The 20548-nt window shown below is 44.5% G+C and overlaps 1 protein-coding gene across 1 annotated transcript in view; it reads left to right on the forward strand.

Annotated features, from left to right (window-relative positions):
- LOC135896934 (zinc finger TRAF-type-containing protein 1 homolog) overlaps nucleotides 1-20548 on the forward strand; it is a 31581-nt gene that overhangs the window by 7312 nt on the left and 3721 nt on the right. The window contains exons 3-4 of the mRNA XM_065425475.2: nucleotides 35-246; nucleotides 6064-6250. Coding sequence (XP_065281547.1) covers nucleotides 35-246; nucleotides 6064-6250 — 399 coding nt within the window. The remainder of the gene's footprint in view (nucleotides 1-34; nucleotides 247-6063; nucleotides 6251-20548) is intronic.

Raw genomic sequence — 20548 nt, forward strand, 5'->3', positions numbered from 1 at the left:
GAGCTTGAGTTGAGAGAGTGGCATGTGAATGCAGGTTGACACGCTGCCGCTACAGTCGGATTGGTTGCCAGTGGAGGGGCCCATACCATGAGCTGGAGGTGCACACCCAAGTGTGCTCCCATCCTCACAAATCAGGCGGAGAAGTGATGGAAGCTCTTGAGCTCATTGACCAGCAGATCCACAAGGAGCAGATGCTGTACAACACCATCTTTGAACTGCTGTCGTTTGAGAAGATCACTTTCAATGGTACTGTACACAGACTGTACTTGGCAAGAGCAAACTTAAATGGCACATTCTGGACACACAAGTTTGACTTGGTTGGACTGCAAGCCAACATGCCGAGCTTGTGTGATCGCAGATTGCACAGTGGCATATTAGCAACAGTGCAAAGTGCGTGGATATGTAGGTTATTGTTGTTCCCATACCATGTATCGGCACAGAAAGTTGATGACGGGCCATCAAAATTCCAGGAGACTTTTTGCTGGCACGTCAGAGGCATCATGCTTGTTTCTTTTGCATAGACAGTCATCACAATTTTGGTTCACCATATTGGAGTGCAGGCTTATCACGAATGTTGGATATTGTGAAGGCATTTTTGTGTTGGATGTGAGTTCAATATATTGAGGTTTGACTGAATGTCCTGCTGCTTTCACCACCCAAGACCACACATTTCTGCTGGTGGGTGAGCTGAAGACACCCCACAATGAGTTGCCAGAAATAGTTTTTTCTGGAGATTATTTCTGCTCATTTATATTTTGTAACAAAAGAGCAAGAAGTTGCTAACCTTAACGTCTGGCGAAATTGGCAAATGATGCAAGTTTTTACAATCCAAGGAGACTGTCATCCTCTGTAGAACAGAATGAGCTCATTCATTGTTGTAAAACATAAAAGTTTTTTCATGAGCTTATTTTCTTGCTCTGCCTATATATATATATATATATATATATATATATATATATATATATATATATATATTTATCTATTTATCTATTTATTTAGCTACCTTGTGAAGCCATTGGCCATTGTAACGATTTCCTGTGACTGGCTGGAATTTACAGCAATAACTTACCAGGGTGAGACAATGTTAGTCCAATACATGTGCACAGCATCACACATCCCATGTCCCCATGACAGCACCATCCTAGCCTTTTTGTGATGCTAATGATTGCAAATGCTCCCTCAATTTTGTGTCTAATGACACATTTGGCTGGTCATTTTCAAGTGTTCTGGCAGTGCGCATTGCATTCGGCTGGTTCTTTTGGAGTGGCTGGTTCTTTTCTTTCGACTTCGCCCTACCATCTGCTAGCCGCCTGGTTAGCTCAGATGGTAGAGCAGCTGCGCTGGAAAGGCGGTGCTCCCGGGTTCGAGTCCCCGACCAGAACGAATTTTTCAACTGTGAGGCTTTTCTTTCGAGGAACCCGTATGGGTTTCCTTTGTAGCAATTTGCTACAAACGGGTGGATGTCTGATTTTCCCTTTATGTATTACTTCTCTCCACCTTGCGGGTTTCCACAGAACTACTTTGTCAAACTCTTGCCTTTGCTTCGAGTTGTTGACAAATTCGACTTCGCCCTACCATCTACTAGCCGCCTGGTTAGCTCAGATGGTAGAGCAGCTGCCCCAGGAAGGCGGTGGTCCCAGGTTTTGGTCCCGGACCAGGATGAATTTTTCTTCAACTATGAGGCTTTTCTTTTGAGGAACCCGTATGGATTTCCTTTGTAGCAATTGCTACGAATGGGTGGATCTCTGATTTTTTCTTTATGAACTTAAGTTTTGATGCACAAGTTGTGGTATAGCTTGCAGTGCTTGCATGCGGAAACTAGATGTTGTGTTTGTGCTGCTGCCCATCATGTGTCCCGGTTAGCTTTTGGACGTAGAATGAACTTCATGAATGACCCTTGTGTGGAAGTCCTTCTGTGCAAGTGTTTCAACATTACCTATTAACATCTGCTATCTGTAATTGACTGTGGCCTTCAAGACTTGTGTTTAGTGAAATAATTATTTGCTCGGAATTTCTTATGTTCACACCTGGGTGTCGCACGAATGAGCTTGTAAGAATAATATTATGGAAGAACAAAATGGCAGTTGATGTTTTTCTTCAATAATATCAATTTACATTAATGTTGTTCAAATAAGTTCTGGTGTTTTCTAGAACCAGCTTAATTTCAGCATGTAGGAACACCACTGTATCTTTCATATCAACATACCACGGCACGATAACGTGAAGCTGCACATTCTGAAACATTTTGCAACAGTTATTTTTACATAATTTACATGCTTGTTTGAGCATGGTCAGCAGGATTGACCACTGGCACTTGTAATTAAGCTGCTGGCAAGTCAGTCTACTGTGAATGATTCCACATTCAACAGTTTAAACGAGCTTTTCAAATGCTATTGGAAAGCATTGATCCTTTCCAAGACTTCTTCACACAGACCAATTAAAAGTGATGTCAAATTACTGCTAATGATATGCAGGTCAACTGTATATGATAGTAGTCTGAGCCTGTGCTGTTAGAACATTTGATCAGGTGTACCTTCTTCAAAAATGTTAGTAACAATGCATCATTGATAGCCTCCCTACCATAAAGTAACAACCGTTAAAATTACTGGCAAGCTTATGCAGTTGTGCTGTGGGAGTAGGCTATAACCACCATGCATGGATGTAGCCTCATAGTCAACAAAAGTGGTTATCGTGGGAGGATGATGCAATACTGAAGACATATTAGGGCTAACAAGTACAATGCATGTAGATCAATGCATAAGCCAGAATGGATGCACTTATGCCATGTAAACAATATCTACAGGAGTTTTGTTTCATCCACTGTGCCTGCAATACAATAGTGTCCAGAGTTCTACTGACAGTAAGTGGGTGCTTACCAACAAATGTTTTTGCCTGTGCAATCGCAATAGCCACTTCGGCCAAGTGTGCACAATAAAAGTTGGTCAGTCACTCACTAAACATGACCTGTGACTGATGAGTTGCAGTGTGGCACCTGAGGGATGTGGCTTTGACAAGTGGGTTAGCAAAGAGCATTAACAGCGGCAATGTTGTACCTGCTTGTTTGTGGAAAATGAGCAGAAATGCATAGATGAAAGACTGGCAAACAAGAGGATAATTTTTTTGTAGCATTGTATGGGTCTTTCCTGTGTCTTTCCTGGGTATGGGTATTTCCTGTAAAGATCAGGTGCTATTTGTTCATTGCAATAGGCATAGATGTATGCTGTTGGCTCCTCTGCAACATCTTTCGAGGAGATGTTATGGCTGGCATTTGTCACCAGAGAATGACAATTGTGGCTTAACCACATAATTGGTGATGTCACCTTACGTAATACAGTCGGAACCCACTTATAAGAATACCGGTTTTGACGATATATTGGTTATAACAATGAAAAGCTGCTGCACCGTCAGCTTTTGTATGTTTTCCATGGTGAAATAACCGACTTACTACAATGCCCCGATGCTGCATTATCGATTTTAATGATGAAGGCTGCCTGCTGGGTGTCCGAGCCGAAAGGCAGTGAAATTTGAAACCTTTGAAAAGAAAATGAGAAATTCGAGCTGCTGCACGATGGCCCACTGCTCCAACAGCCGCCGCATGCTCATTTTCCAGCCTTCTTCGCACGCCTCTCTCCCGTTACCCTTCCAACCCTCCAAACACGAATGGGCTGTGCCCATAGCTCTACGCCCTGCCACCCTCCAAGACGCGAATGGACCGCGCAAACTGTGCTGCTCCCAGATTGCTCGCATGTTGCTCGCTGGCTCCTCATTCTGCACAGTTCTGCAAGCAGCTTAATCGCTGCATTCGTCTTTGTTGGCTGTGTTGAAATTGTTCCTGGCCACATGGTTTCTTAGGCTCGTTTGACTCGCCGCCGAAACGAAAGATGGCTGATCCGCCTGCTGATAATTGGCAATGCACGACATTGCAGGTGGAAAGAAAGCGCACAGCTATAGATTTGGAAACTAAGTGCTTCTAACTGATGAGGCGATTGTTGTGAACGTGCTTACATCAGATAGCGACGGTGATGATGGCAGCGATGATGCGGTAGGGCAGGCTGCCTCAACATTAGCCGCACAGGAGGTCTGGCAGATGATTCAGTTCCTCCGGGACATTTTTCCGAGGAACCCTCTACTGCACTACCTGGAGCACCTGGAGGCAAAGTTCTGACTGGTATTGCAGAAGTCGCGGGGCACGGTAGTGCTGAACTGAGCGTCACAAGTTGGCGGTTGGACGTAATTATATTTATTCAATCATGTTTTTTACTAATTGTAGCAACGTGTCATTATTTCGCATCATTGCCGGCGCCTCCAGGACACCAAAGTGGCAACGGGGACACCAAAGCTAGAACCTGGACTGGTTCGTGGGTTGGGGCTTGCCGAGGCCTATGCGTGCAAAGGGTGTATAAGATCGGCTGTCCACTATCGCGGACAGCCAATGTTTTGTGCAAACATCCCCTGGCACTCTTCGGCCTCTGCGGCCCCAACCCGCGGGCCACCCTGCTTCCAGCTTTGATCCTCCCGCCTGCTTTATTATAACCTCAGGTGCTCTCCCGAGGCCTCCGTTTACCAGTTACATGTCCCCTCCTGGAGTGCTTGTAAAAAATCCAATCTATCGTTGCGACGAAAAAAGTGACCCGCGACTTGTACAACACCAGTCAGAACCTTGGAGAAGGATATCGGCAAGCTTCGCATAAAGCACGAAAGGCTGATATAGGGTTTTCTTGTGCAAGCCAGTGATAAATATGTGGCGAGATGCTTGTGGCGATCTTGCCTCAGCGTTTCATCTGGATTTCTCAAGCTGACAGGCTGCTGCGGCAACCCTCTCACATTTTTTAAAACGCCCCTTATGGGGCCACCAAAGCGATGCCTCGGTGGTGCTCGCATAGCGCTTGCCACCCGTAACCCCTCTTTGCAGTTGTTATAGCAGCGCCATTCTTTAACACCGACAGCCACGGCTTGTTACATGCAATTTGAGCGCCCAGGTAGCAGTTAAACGAGTGAACACAATCAGCAGCCAGATGGAGGAACGTTACGGGGAAGGGCACTGGCCTCCGTGCCATTACAGTTTTCTCACATCTACTCTGCCATCCTCCTATGTTGATTTTTTCATGCAACCTGGTTATAACAATTATCGGTTATAGCGATGGAATGTTCATGCCACTTGAATATTGTTAAATTCCACTTGACTGTATGGGAACATGCGTGATCTCAATATTCTGACTGGCATTTGTATGAAAGGTTTTGTTTGTATAATGTACTTCATACACTGGTTTGTTTTATGACTGTTTGTGGTCAGTGGTTACCTGCAATTTTCTCTGAACAGCTTTTTAAAAAAATTTTGCATCAAGGTTGCATATGGTTATAATCGTTCAGCATAACTCCTTGCATGTTGTTTGCCTGCCTTGTCCAAAAGAAAAAAAAAAGTGGGATCCATCATCTGGCTGTCTTACTGATTTATGAAAACCAATCTTGAAAGCCATGCTCTGCCATACTGCAGATGTCAAAAGAGACCAGGGAATGTCATGGCCACTATGTTTTAGGAAGAACTCTGCGAAGGGTGCACCCAAAGGCAACTTTGAATTTTTTCGTAATGAGGCAAGTAACAGCGGCAAGTGTTAAATTGAACAATCCAGATCATAAAATGCAATGTTGATGCAAAATTTAAGGAAACATTAAACTTGGTAAGTGAAAAAAAGCATTTGAAAGTTTTTAAGGGGAAAATGCAAATCACTGTATAAATCTTTTATCTTCCAAAAGGGATGAGCGAAATTGGTAAAAGTAGAGGTCTGATGAAAAACTTATTAAAAATTTTAAACTTCATTATCAGGTTGCATGTCGGCAAGCTGTGGCCACGTAGTTAAGACGTTTCTTGTCAAGGTTGCCTTCTTTTTATGGGATTTTTGTTCTGTTACATTGTGGCACATCTGTTTTCCTTTTGCAAAACTTGACATAGAAGAATTGGGTGTTATTAATTTTCATTTTGCACAGCTGTATCAAATTTGATTTTGTGGCTAAATGAGTATGGTTTTCAGTGTATGTTTGTAATGGCTGTGCCATTTTTTCCAGATTTGCAGTTTAAACCATACCGCACAGATGAGTTCATTCACAAGCTGTACTATGAGACATCTCGCTTTACTGCCTTTGGCTCACAGTGGGTTGTAAAAGCACGTGTGAATGACAATCAGCGTGATCCAACACAGTCTTGTGAGCGCACCCTCAGCTACCACCTTGTGCTCAAGAGCAAAGCTTCAACGTAAGTAGCACCTCTGAATTAAGCCATTAAGAAGAGGTCACTGGTTCATTTCTTTATTAGAAGCCAAGCCTTGGCAAATTTAGTAGACGATCGCTTACATTCCGACACTCACTCGTACTTATGGGTACACACTCAGTCACGCTTGTATCTTCTTGCTATCTCTGGCCCTTGCATCCACACTGACATTTACTCACATTCTTCAGCACTCGTACCTGCATCCACTTTTAGTCGTCAATGCTCATGGCCGCCCGTACTCCCACTTGAAAAACAAGTGTGAAGGAGTGCAGTGCCATTAGCAATGTGACAAACAATTTTGGCATACTGTATATTATTCAGAATATGTAAATATGCATAGAGTCCTGTGCTATATATGTAGGATCCTTTGTTTTCAGGTAAAAGCTGATAATTCCAGATTTTGGGTTAAACCAAGTTTTTACCCAAAGTTTACCCCCCCCCCCCTTAGTAAAGGGGTAATAATAAACGCAAGGGTTACATAACCAATGAACGCTGCCCATTTTGCGTAAGCAAGTGGTCAAGACATTAGTAATTACAAGTGGTCAAGACATTACTAACATTACAAAAAATAAACATAAAAAAATAAACATAAAATTCATATACGAGTAATAATTCATCATCATCAGCCTAGTTACGCTCACTGCAGGGCAAAGGCCTCTCCCATACTTCTCCAACTACCCCGGTCCTGTACTAATTGTGGCCATGTTGTCCCTGCAAACGTCTTAATGTCATCCGCCCACCTAACTTTCTGCCACCCCCTGCTACGCCTCCCTTCCCTTGGAATCCAGTCCGTAACCCTTAATGACCATCGGTTATCTTCTCTCCTCATTACATGTCCGGCCCACGCCCATTTCTTTTTCTTGATTTCAACTAAGATATCATTTACCCGCGTTTGTTGCCTCACCCAATCTGCTCTTTTCTTATCCCTTAACGTTACACCCATCATTCTTCTTTCCATAGCTTGTTGCGTCGTCCTCAATTTCAGCAGAACCCTTTTCGTAAGCCTCCAGGTTTCTGCCCCATACGTGAGTACTGGTAACACACAGCTGTTATACACTTTCCTTTTGAGGGATAGTGGCAACCTGCTGTTCATGATCTGAGAATGCCTGCCAAACGCACCCCAGCCCATTCTTATTCTTATGATTATTTCAGTCTCATGATCCGGATCCGTGGTCACTACCTGCCCTAAGTAGATGTATTCCCTTACCACTTCCAGTGCCTCGCTACCTATCGTAAACTGCTGTTCTCTTCCGAGACTGTTAAACATTACTTTAGTTTTCTGCAGATTAATTTTCAGACCCACCCTTCTGCTTTGCCTCTCCAGGTCAGTGAGCATGCATTGCAATTGGTCTCCTGAGTTACTAAGCAAGGCAATATCATCAGCGAATCGCAAGTTGCTAAGGTATTCTCCATCAACCTTTATCCCCAATTCTTCCCACTCCAGGTCTCGGAATACCTCCTGTGAACATGCTGTGAATAGCATTGGAGAGATCGTATCTCCCTGTCTGACGCCTTTCTTTATTGGGATTTTGTTGCTTTCTTTGTGGAGGACTACGGTGGCTGTGGAGCCGCTATAGCTATCTTCCAGTATTTTTACATATGGCTCATCTACACCCTGATTCCATAATGCCTCCATGACTGCTGAGGTTTCGACTGAATCAAACACTTTCTCGTAATCAATGAAAGCTATATATAAGGGTTGGTTATATTCTGCACATTTCTCTATCACTTGATTGATAGTGTGAATATGGTCTATTGTTGAGTAGCCTTTACGGAATCCTGCCTGGTCCTTTGGTTGACAGAAGTCTAAGGTGTTCCTGATTCTGTTTGCGATTACCTTAGTAAATACTTTGTAGGCAACGGACAGTAAGCTGATCGGTCTAGAATTTTTCAAGTCTTTGGCGTCCCCTTTCTTATGGATTAGGATTATTTTAGCGTTCTTCCAAGATTCCAGTACGCTCGAGGTTATGAGGCATTGCGTATACAGGTTGGCCAGTTTCTCTAAAACAATCTGACCACCATCCTTCAACAAATCTGCTGTTACCTGATCCTCCCCAACTGCCTTCCCCCTTTGCATAGCTCCTAAGGCTTTCGTTACTTCTTCTGGCATTACCTGTGGGATTTCGAATTCCTCTAGGCTATTCTCTCTTCCACTATCGTTGTGGGTGCCACTGGTACTGTATAAATCTCTATAGAACTCCTCAGCCACTTGAACTACCTCATCCATATTAGTAACGATATTGCTGGCTTTGTCTCTTAACGCACACATCTGATTCTTGCCTATTCCTAGTTTCTTCTTCACTGTTTTTAGGCTTCCTCTGTTCCTGAGAGCCTGTTCAATTCTATCCATATTATGTTTCCTGATGTCCGCTGTCTTACGCGTGTTGATTAACTTAGAAAGTTCTGCCAGTTCTATTCTAGCTGTAGGGTTAGAGGCTTTCATACATTGGCGTTTCTTGATCAGATCTTTTGTCTCCTGCGATAGCTTACTGGTTTCCTGTCTAATGGCGTTACCACCGACTTCTATTGCGCACTCCTTAATGATGCCCATGAGATTGTCGTTCATTGCTTCAACACTCAGGTCCTCTTCTTGAATTAAAGCCGAATACCTGTTCTGTAGCTTGATCCGGAATTCCTCTAGTTTCCCTCTTACCGCTAACTCATTGATTGGCTTCTTGTGTATCAGTTTTTTCCGTTCCTTCCTCAAGTCTAGGCTAATTCGAGTTCTTCCCATCCTATGGTCACTGCAGCGTACCTTGCCGAGCACGTCTACATCTTGTATGATGCCAGGGTTCGCGCAGAGTATGAAGTCGATTTCATTTCTAGTCTCACCATTCGGGCTCCTCCACGTCCACTTTCAACTAACCCGCTTGCGGAAAAATGTATTCATTATCCGCATATTATTCTGTTCTGCAAACTCTACTAATAACTCTCCTCTGTTATTCCTAGAGCCTATGCCATATTCCCCCACTGACTTGTCTCCAGCCTGCTTCTTGCCTACCCTGGCATTGAAGTCGCCCATCAGTATAGTGTATTTTGTTTTGACTTTACCCATCGCCGATTCCATGTCTTCATAAAAGCTTTCGACTTCCTGGTCATCATGACTGCATGTAGGGGCATAGACTTGTACCACCTTCAATTTGTACCTCTTATTAAGTTTCACCACAAGACCTGCCACCCTCTCGTTAATGCTAATATATTAATATTACATCTTTCTTTCTTTATTTTTTTGTAGCTAAACACTCAAGCAAAAACTGGCTTATATAATATATTCAGTGCCTATCGGTCTTCAGTGAACGAAAGCTTGTTACCCTTTTAGTAGGTGCATTTACATGAATATGACAACGACACATTGTGTACATGGAAACAGTTGTAACGTGCTATGAAGCAAACGAGCAAACGTAGAGCTGACGTTGCTCTCTGTTGTGAACAGTAGCTCTGTTAAGAGGAAGCTTTACTCAACTAAGTTACGTTACAAAGAAGGGTGGCAGATTGGTTTAGTGGGTATTCCATTTATTTTGTTGCAAGGTAGCATGGTATGAAGCAGTAAAACAGAACAACAGACAAGGACTAAAGGCACAACAGGATGGCACAGGAATGCTCAAAATGCATATGATAACATAAGTAAACAAGGGCTTGTAAGACAACAAAAAGCATCTCGCTTCTATGAATCATGCCCGTGTGCACTACCTAAAAGTGCAGAGAAGAAAGTATTTGTTCATGTGGTTGCTTTTAAAGGTGTAAGTATTACTTACGAACAAGGATTTGTGTAAACAAGTTTGTCATATTACTTTTGAGCAGCTCTTTGTCATTACTTATTCCCGCGAGTGATTGCGTGCATTAGTCACTTGTGAAAGTTACCAGGAAAATCTCAAACTTTGGGCAAGAAGCAAAAACCTCGACTTCTTTCTCGTTTTCCTTTTTGAGGATAACACATTTTTACCCCCCCAAATAAAAAAAAAGTATGCAGCCTGCAACACGTATGTAGAGTCCTTTCATTTGAAAGGACTCCACATACGTGTTGCAAAAGCGCTTAGTTTTCTTGCACTTTATTGGTTACTACTGTAGCATAACAGAGGTGTTGTTTGATATCTGTCTTATTTTTGTGGTGGATGAAGAGGATACTAAAAGAAAGACGAGCATCTTTTAAGGTGGTGCCAATGGTGTTCTATGGGGGAAGCAGGAATTGAGCATTCCCATTGACTTATGCCTAAGCCCCAGGATAGCACAGGCCATTGTATCAAGTACTGTATAGTCAGTTATACTGAGCAATAGCAAGTGAATTCTGCCAATATTAGGAGAGTTAAAAGAGGATCTAATGTATGTTTGCATATTGTTATTTGTTTGCAGCAGTCTGTGGCCAAAACACTCCTCACATAAGTTGTTTGCAGACCATTTATGCCATGGCAAATTTTTTGTTTTACATCAATAAGTTTGACTGCTACAATAATATGAGAAGTGTGCATGCATGAGATTGTGAACAAGCTCAAATCTAATGTCTACATTACCTACACTGATGAGAAAACATGAAATCTGATCAGAGGAATAGTTGTGGGATGGGAGTACATAAAGGCATTTATGTGAATATGATGGAACGGCTACCTTAATCCTGTGCCGTGGACAATTCTTATACCCATGTCACACTGGACGCATTAATATCATTAAATTCGAATGACATTTGGTGCAACGAATGCCATTTGCCCTGTTGTGATGCTACACAGGAAAAGCTAATGTCATTCGGTCATGATATCAATGGCAATCATTGCAAAAAAAAGTTGATGTGAAAAGCAGAACGCGGTATGTGTAAAGTGTCTCAAAAGTCAGTCTGTTTATTTTGATATAAATATGGTCTGTCACTTCACTAAAGTAACATGCATATAAAGCTATTTCCGGAATATCTGGCCGCGATAAGCCAAAATAAGGCTTAGCCAGCTTAGTAGCCATAGCCGATAAATTGAAGACAAACAATATGACTGACATGGCAGCGCTGAATGACAACGCCCAGTTGCAGCAGGTGAAGCGGCTAGTTGATGTGTGCTTTGCATTGCAAGCGAAGCGTACTAATCAGTGGAAGAGCCTCCATCGTCTTAATAGACACAGGTGCCATTCGTGATGCCAAAAACACACGTGCACATAGGCGCCCCATCGTTTACAGTATGGCTGACTAGCAAAGCTACGGCAGTCAAGTGCAAGTGAGGTGGAGAGTAAAAACATTTTGTGACAGCTGGCCATACAGCTTTTCTTTCTCTAGTTAAATGACAGGTGCCTTAAACCAAGGAAAATTAATTAGCTTTTTTATACGAATGCTTCTAAAATTATGTACGGTAAATGTCATATTTTGCCTTGTTTCTGGAGTAGAGAGTATGCATTCGCTTCGAGTGTGAAGCAGAAAGAGCTTCTCGAACTCATTCGATTGTGGAAGTCATTTGATTATATAATGGGATTAAATATGACTGTGTAGCAGCCAAATAATGTCATTCAGTGCTTATGCCATTCGATTCGAATGACATAAAACGTCCGATGTGACAGGGGTATTACTCAGTTAAAATGTTTTTCGCAAGTGCCTGGGACTACGTAGTCTTTCTCATCCACATGTTTGGCCACTCTTTCTAAGTGCCGGTAACGGGCTAGGCTTGTCCAATCTATTTTGACATTCTCACAAGATCCCTTTTTAGCTGTAGGGGTAGGAGGCTTACAGCTCCATTTGTCCGGCAGAGATTAAAAAAATTGTGACTGGCAGTTGCATGTTGCCGTGCTCATTGCGAAAGTTCGGCTTTCATTTGATTTAGTCTCCAAGCTCCGAAAATGATTTGCTTCTCTGTGAAAGCATTGACAGTGATGGCAGTGTTTTCAGTGCTATAGATGCCTCCAGTGACTCCGAAGTCGCCAACTGCGACTATAGTTCTGATAGGGCACGGCAGTGGACGAAGTGCGATGGACATAACCTGGTTCTTGTTATTTCGAATTTCAGGCACAAGTTTATTTTATTTTATTTATTTGTCCATACTGTGAGCCCTTTTCGGGCTGTTATAGGGTGGGAAATACAATCTTATAACAAAACAGTGGCACGCGCAAAAATAATTAATCGGTAATTGTATACAAGGCATGTATAAGTACAAGGCACATATACACTTACGATTAGTAAAAAATTTCCAAATTTCTTTCAAAGGAAACCACAGAGTCAACATTTTCAAAAATCTCGGAATTAAGTTTGTTCCAGTCAATAATTGTTTTAACCAAAAAAGAATGCTTAAAGACATCAACTCTGTAGGAATAAGGCATGAAAGCATAGCTGTGATTAATCCTTGGTGATATTCTTCCAGGAGGTCCCTAGTACAGGCTGGGATCCATGCTTAGGCTTCGCGTTTGTAATTGGAACATGAATTTTAATCTAGGAACCCTCCGGCGCTCGGCCAGTGTCGGAAGGTTAGCGCTATCAAGTAACCTTGTAACTGATTGTGGTTGGATTGTTGCAGGAAAAGATAAACCTGGCAGCAAGACACTGTACTTTCTCTAGTTTATTAATTATATACTTGCCTACTCTAGACTAGGGCGAACAATTGCACGGTATGCACTTAATTTTAAATCAGAACTGGGAAACTTCATTTTCCTTTTTAACAAGCCGAGCTTTCACTGTGCGGATCCACAAGTGATCGCCATATGACTGTTCCATTTTAAATTATGCGTTACAGTTATTCCAAGATATTTCATTTCTTTTGTACGTTTTATGATATCACTGCCAATAGCATAAGAAAAAAGCGAGGGTAGTTTCTTATTTGATATAGTCATGCAAGCAGACTTCTTAAAGTTAATTTGCATGTCCCATAAGGTACACCAGTCATTAATAATCTGCAATGACTCATTCAATAAAATTTGGTCACTGGCACTTTTTACCCGGCAGAATACCTGTCTTCAAAGAGTTGTACTTCAATCAGTGGGTTAATGTTCATAGCGTGAGAAGACCGCACCACCCGAATGGTGGAGCTGGCTGGTGTCGTCGAGGAGAAGCAAACGGCTGAACACTTGATACTTTCTTTTAAACGACTTCACCCTGCAGTTTAATGTAATGGGGAGCTATTCAAAGCTTTGGGTTTTAAGGACAGTGAAGATAAAATAGACTTTGAATAGGTGCAAATAACTAAATGGAGGCAATCTGATTGGTAGATAATATCAGCACAAAAGCAAAGGAGTAAATAAATAGGTATGGATGCATATAGTACCATTCAAGGCTAGGTGGCATGCGCAGCCACCGCCCGATTCAAAGGGTTGAGCCTCATTCATCCATCCATCCATGCTAAGCGAGACGCCATTTTGAAAAACTGCGTGCAGAGACTGAGAAACGCAACAATGCCTGGGTCAGCGAGAAAGTTTCATACGCTGAACAAATTCGGCAAAAAGCGGAAGAAATCGATGGTTGGTAATTTTAAAGGTCGTCGCACTTCCCCAAGATGTGGTGAGGGCGATGTAGAGGCTACATCAAGTGGACAAGGCATCGAAGTTGGCGACAACAGCGTGGGTCCGGCCTGTGCGCCAGCTCTTGAAGCCGACAGCGTCTGCCATGACACGGTGATGCTGCAGCCTTCTGATGTGGAGCAAAACAGGATTCGAACCAAGGAAAAACTCCAGGAACTTGCGTCAATGGCAGTGATGAAACGGAAATCAGATTGTTTTAACCGAGACAGCGGCGTGGTCAACAGTGCGCTTGACGAGACGGCATTCACGATCGTCAATTTGTATCTGCAAAACCAGCTTTTGAGGTTTGCAAAGTGCACAGCGTGTGATAGCGGCAACGTTGAGTTCAAGAAAGGTGAGCGAGAATATGGCCTCGCTATGAAACTTACGCTCTCATGTTCCAACTGCGGAGACATCGCGTGGAGCTCGCTGTGCGTAAGCGGCGATCAGACGGTGAACCCGTTTGTTGTAAATATTTTGGCAGCGCGTGCTCTGCAATGCACTGGGAACCAGCAGACAGCACTTAATGATATTTTTTCGGTGATGGAACATTTCCAACCGCGGTCTCCTCTACAAGACTTGGCAGAACTACGTGAAAAAGAAATTGACCCCTGCAGCAATTTGTGCGGCCGAAGAAGTGATGACCGAAAGTGCACAGTCAGTTCAGCAACTATACAGTGTGCTGAACTTGGGAAACGCTAACAACGTCGCCGTATCTTTTGATTGCATTCAAGATTACATGATTATGATTACATTGCATTCAAGTGCAAGTAGCTTAGTGCATGACTGCGCCACTGTGTCCAGCTTTTCCTTGAAACGTGCAAGTCTATCTCCATCAATGCCTGCTTGTCCAAGATAAGTTGAAGCATATCCTCAGTTGAGAGGCCAGGATCTCTATATCTCCTGCCACCAAAAGTTGCAAGCAACACCACAATGTGCACAAAATTACAGAGCATTTCATTGGGAGCAGCAGCACAATTAGACAAAGACGATTAGAACAGAAACCATAAACAGGAGAATAGTAACCAACCTGCAAAGCAAGCCAGCAATGTCTTAGCGACATGGTCGCTTCGGTGCTGCCGCTCCCACTGAAGAGAAACGGGCGCAGGGAAGGCTTTATGCACTCCGGGAACCCCATAGACGTGCTTCCAATTGGTGGGCTCCAGTTGTCAGTCCATGTGACGTCCTCAGAAGCAATCGGCGATGAAGATTCCAAAAGATAACACGTGTTGCCTGTAGTGTGCTTGACACTGCGCTTGTTGTGAACTTACTATGCTCATGTAATACATATTTTAAACCTGTAAAAAAAAAAATTGCTATCCAGATGTGCAATTAAAAAAAGTCATTTTCTGAACTCTGGATTTTTTGCTGGCACTTGAAAAGCGTGGTAAAGCAAATACTGTGAACAGTGCATTTGTGGAATTAAAAAAAGACGCTATAGGCAAACACTGGATCAATCTAGATTGTTTGACTAGCCTTCTAGAAGCCTTGCAAGGTTTGTTGTATGCCAGGAGATGGACTTAGTTGCAGAGAATATCGCAACTGAAAGGGTTGCAAAATGAATTTTAACCTGCCCACAACAAACTGTCTTGTATAGTTGCACTGGTGATCTTGGAGGTCATGCTCTTGTCGGTTGCTACAGTCACCGAGACAGAGGCTTACCCAGAGAAGATGCCATACTCCTTCCTGTAAAATGTGCTCACAGAATGGTGTGAATGATAGTGAGTTCTGTAGGAAAAGTCTAGCGTGCCCATCGTGTCTTTCATGGGTAGAAATGTGAAATGCAATACCTTTGATTGTTCCCTTACCTGATTTTCATGATAAGATATAGAATCCGCAATTTGTTCTCACTTGATAAAAGAAAGAAACTCTGAGGCTTCTGAAGGTGCAGTTGGGACATCAGCTATTGGTGGTGTCCAAAAATTACAAACTCCTGGCACTTACACTGCAGCAAAACATAGCTTTCAATGTTGGGAGGTGGGATTTGGAAACCATGGATTGCAGTTTTGGTTTTGTACATAATTCTAATGTGCTAGTCGTATTTTAGTGAATCATTTGAAAAAGGTGCATTAGAATTGAGTAAATACAGTAATTGACTGTTTCAGTATCAGTACTTGACTCCAGTTTATCAGTTATAAATGGGACGTGTTGCATCATGGGAGCAGGTATTGTATATTCTATGGTGGCCACCAGTCCTGTTATACATTTATGCAATTTAGTCATTTGTTAAGACTATGCTCTCTTTAAAATTTCCACCTTGGACTCCTTGGAACACTAATGTATCACTTTAGCGTGACTTAATGTTTGCTGTTAGCTTCCCTTCAAGGAGCTTACATCATCAATGGCCAGGTGATATATTTGTGAGTTTGTCTGTCAGTCTGACCGTAAAGATTATGTTGCAGAACACATCTGTTGGAGGGTCCTATTATTTTACCATATTAAAGGGCATGATATCTTCAGTGTACTCTTGCAATGAAGTTAGTAATACAGTTGACTTGCTATAGTTCAGGCCTGAATCGCTGAAGATTCTGGTTAATTCGAATAAGCCTGTAAATTTTTGCTTGCCAGGAATTTTTTGCAACATATTTTGGAGCCATTTAGTTCAAACACTTTCTGTTTAACTTGTGTTAAAAAACAACTGATGTGATATCCAGGACGCATGAATAATCATCATAATGGGCCCATGTTTGATATTCAGGCTCCATGATCTTTTTTCACACTTCATCATTGGCTTTGCAAACCTCAATTCTTGCTGGGACCAGCCACACTATGAGATGGGTGATAAAGAAATGATACAAAAGACAAATGGAAATTTTAAAAAGGGGTAAAACGCAGCCTGATGTTGTGCACCTGGTGTGGTTGCATGTCTGCTCGAACATGACAGGCTATGCAATTCACACTTCTGGTAATTCAGACATCCATAGTCCCCAGGGCTTTACATGAATTAACAGAAATGTACTATACTTGAGATTAAAATTTAACGGACTAGCAAACTTCCTACTACTGTGGTTAGGCATGACTAAGTCATAATAATAATATATTGTCACGTGGTAGTGACGGTGAAGAAAGAAGCAATAACACAGTAGCAATACTGTGAACGAGAAAACTAACTTTTATTGGGCGAACCTGTGCCCACAAAAACAGGCTACACTTATAGCACAACGATAGCGGCGAACACGGTCGGCGATCGTCGGAAAAACTGATCAGCGGGTCAAGCGCGTAGGCTTTTATAGATCAGTCGTCGAATGTTCCAGATTACCTGATGGGACCCGCGTGTCTTCCACAAAGTTCTACACCATTCATGTCACGCGATGAAATCTGATAACACAAGGTTCGGCGACAACAGACACGCGGATAGAAGCATCGATAACTTTCCAGAAACTTCGGATACATGCAAGCGCGTCCCGCGCTGCGCGATAAGATTTGTTAGGCGGTGAAACCTGGTCGCCCGATAAATATAAATACACGTGTCAATACCCCCCTCTTAAAAAGCATCGTCCCGATGCTACAAAGAGAGCGAAACACAAAGGGACACTTATTAAACATAAGTAACAAAACAACGAAAAGAAATAAAGTCCAAAGGTCAGTTACGCCAAGTCCCAAAGTTCGTCAACGCTGGTGGTACGGCTTGAGCCGCACAACGTGGACAATTTCAGGTCGTGAGCGGCGCCGCTGTGACAGCGAAATGCCGTCTGGCACGACCTCGTAGTCCAGTGCACCAATACGTCGGATGATCTTGTACGGTCCAAAATAGCGACGCAAAAGCTTCTCGCTCAGTCCTCGTCGGCGTATAGGGGTCCATACCCAAACACGGTCGCCGGGCTGGTACTCGACGAAGCGTCGTCGGAGATTGTAGTGTCGGCTGTCGGTCCTCTGCTGGTTCTTGATTCGCATGCGGGCGAGCTGTCGGGCTTCTTCGGCGCGCTGGAGATAGGTAGCGACGTCAAGATTCTCTTCGTCCGTTACGTGCGGCAGCATGGCGTCGAGCGTCGTCGTCGGGTTCCTGCCGTAAACCAACTTGAACGGCGTGATCTGTGTTGTTTCTTGCACCGCCGTGTTATAAGCGAATGTTACGTACGGCAGGACGGCATCCCAGGTCTTGTGTTCGACGTCGACGTACATCGCTAGCATGTCGGCGAGGGTCTTATTCAGCCGCTCCGTAAGACCATTCGTCTGCGGGTGGTAAGCCGTTGTCCTCCTGTGCCTTGTCTGACTGTATTTCAGAATGGCTTGGGTGAGCTCCGCTGTAAAGGCCGTTCCTCGGTCGGTGATGAGGACTTCTGGGGCGCCATGTCGCAGCAGGATGTTTTCGATAAAGAATTTCGCCACTTCGGCTGCGCTACCTTTAGGCAGTGCTTTTGTTTCAGCGAAGCGGGTGAGGTAGTCCGTCGCCACGACGATCCACTTATTTCCGGTTATTGACGTCGGAAAGGGTCCCAGCAAGTCCATCCCGATCTGCTGGAATGGTCGGCAAGGAGGCTCGATTGGCTGTAGTAATCCGGCTGGCCTTGTCGGCGGTGTCTTGCGTCGCTGACAGTCTCGGCATGTTCTGACATAACGGGCGACGTCGGCGGTCAGGCGCGGCCAATAATACTTTTCTTGTATCCTTGATAGTGTCCGGGAAAATCCGACGTGTCCAGCGGTCGGATCGTCATGTAGGGCATGCAATACTTCTGGACGAAGTCCTGACGGGACAACAAGAAGGTAATTGGCGCGGACTGGCGAGAAGTTCTTCTTCACGAGTAGACTGTCTTGAAGCGTGAAGGAAGATAATCCGCGCTTAAATGCCCTGGGGACAACGTCGGTGTGCCCTTCCAAATAATCGACGAGGCCTTTAAGTTCCGGGTCCGCTCGTTGTTGTTCGGCGAAGTCTTCCGCGCTTATTATTCCAAGGAAGGCGTCGTCATCCTCGTCATCTTGCGGCGGCGGGTCAATGGGGGCGCGGGATAGGCAATCGGCGTCTGAGTGTTTTCGTCCGGACTTGTATGTTACGGTGATGTCGTATTCTTGTAGTCTGAGGCTCCACCGTGCCAGCCGTCCTGAGGGATCCTTTAAATTCGCTAGCCAACACAAGGCGTGATGGTCGCTGACGACTTTGAATGGCCTGCCATATAGGTAAGGGCGAAATTTCGCTGTAGCCCAAACGATGGCGAGGCATTCCTTTTCGGTTGTAGAATAATTGCCTTCCGCTTTTGACAACGACCGGCTAGCGTAAGCTATCACGTGTTTATGTCCATCTTTTCTCTGGACCAGGACGGCGCCGAGGCCTAGGCTACTGGCGTCAGTGTGGAGTTCGGTATCGGCGTGTTCGTCGAAGTGCGCAAGTACGGGCGGCGACTGCATGCGTCGTTTGAGTTCTTGAAATGCCTCGGCCTGCGGCGTTTCCCACTTGAACTCGACGTCGCATTTAGTTAGCTGCGTCAGCGGCTCAGCGATGCGTGAAAAGTCCTTGACAAAGCGCCTATAGTAGGCACACATGCCAAGGAATCTGCGCACTGCCTTCTTGTCGATTGGCTGCGGGAACTTTGCGATGGCAGCTGTCTTCTGCGGGTCGGGGCGTACTCCAGATTTGCTGATGACATGGCCTAGGAATAGAAGTTCATCGTAAGCGAAGTGACACTTTTCCGGCTTCAGGGTGAGCCCTGATGACTTGATGGCCTCTAATACTGTCGCAAGCCGCTTAAGGTGATCGTCGAAATTTCCGGCGAAGACGACGACGTCATCCAAGTAAACAAGACAGGTCTGCCACTTCAATCCTGCTAAAACCGTGTCCATCACGCGCTGGAACGTTGCAGGCGCCGAGCACAGTCCAAACGGCATAACCTTGAATTCATAGAGGCCGTCTGGCGTGATGAAGGCCGTCTTTTCGCGATCCCTTTCGTCGACTTCTATTTGCCAGTAGCCAGACTTGAGGTCCATCGATGAGAAGTATTTAGCATTGCAGAGCCGATCTAATGCGTCGTCTATCCGTGGGAGGGGGTATACGTCTTTCTTCGTGATTTTGTTCAGTCGACGATAATCGACGCAGAAACGTAGGGTTCCGTCCTTTTTCTTCACTAACACAACTGGAGACGCCCACGGGCTTTTCGACGGCTGGATGATGTCGTCGCGCAGCATTTCGTCGACTTGTTGTCTTATAGCTTCGCGTTCTCGCGTCGAAACTCGGTAAGGGCTCTGGCGTAGTGGTCGAGCGCTCTCTTCGGTGATTATGCGATGCTTTGCGACTGGTGTTTGTCGAATCCTTGATGACGTCGAAAAGCAGTCTTTGTATCGTCGAAGCAGACTTCTGAGCTGTTGCTGCTTAATCACGGGGAGACTTGGATTTATGTTGAAGTCTGGCTCGGGAACTACGGTCGTCGGGCTAGATGCAACAGAATCCGAGAGGACGAAGGCATCGCTGGTTTCCTGTATTTCCTCGATGAATGCGATCGTCGTGCCCTTGTTGATGTGCTTGAACTCCTGGCTGAAGTTTGTCAGCAACACTCTCGTGTTTCCTCCGTGCAGTCGAGCGATCCCTCTTGCGACGCAAATTTCACGGTCGAGTAGTAGACGTTGGTCGCCTTCGATGACGCCTTCTACGTCAGCGGGTGTTTCGGTGCCGACCGAAATAACGATGCTGGTGCGAGGCGGGATGCTCACTTGATCTTCGAGCACACTCAAGGCGTGGTGGCTACACGGGCGCTCCGATGGTATCGCTTGATCTTCCGACAGCGTTATTGACTGCGACTTCAGGTCGATGATGGCGCCGTGTTGGTTCAGGAAGTCCATGCCGAGAATGACGTCTCGTGAACACTGTTGCAGGATAACGAAGGTGGCAGGGTAAGTCCGGTC

The sequence above is a fragment of the Dermacentor albipictus genome, chromosome 1 (genome assembly GCF_038994185.2).
Source record: "Dermacentor albipictus isolate Rhodes 1998 colony chromosome 1, USDA_Dalb.pri_finalv2, whole genome shotgun sequence".
Lineage (NCBI taxonomy): Eukaryota > Metazoa > Arthropoda > Arachnida > Ixodida > Ixodidae > Dermacentor > Dermacentor albipictus.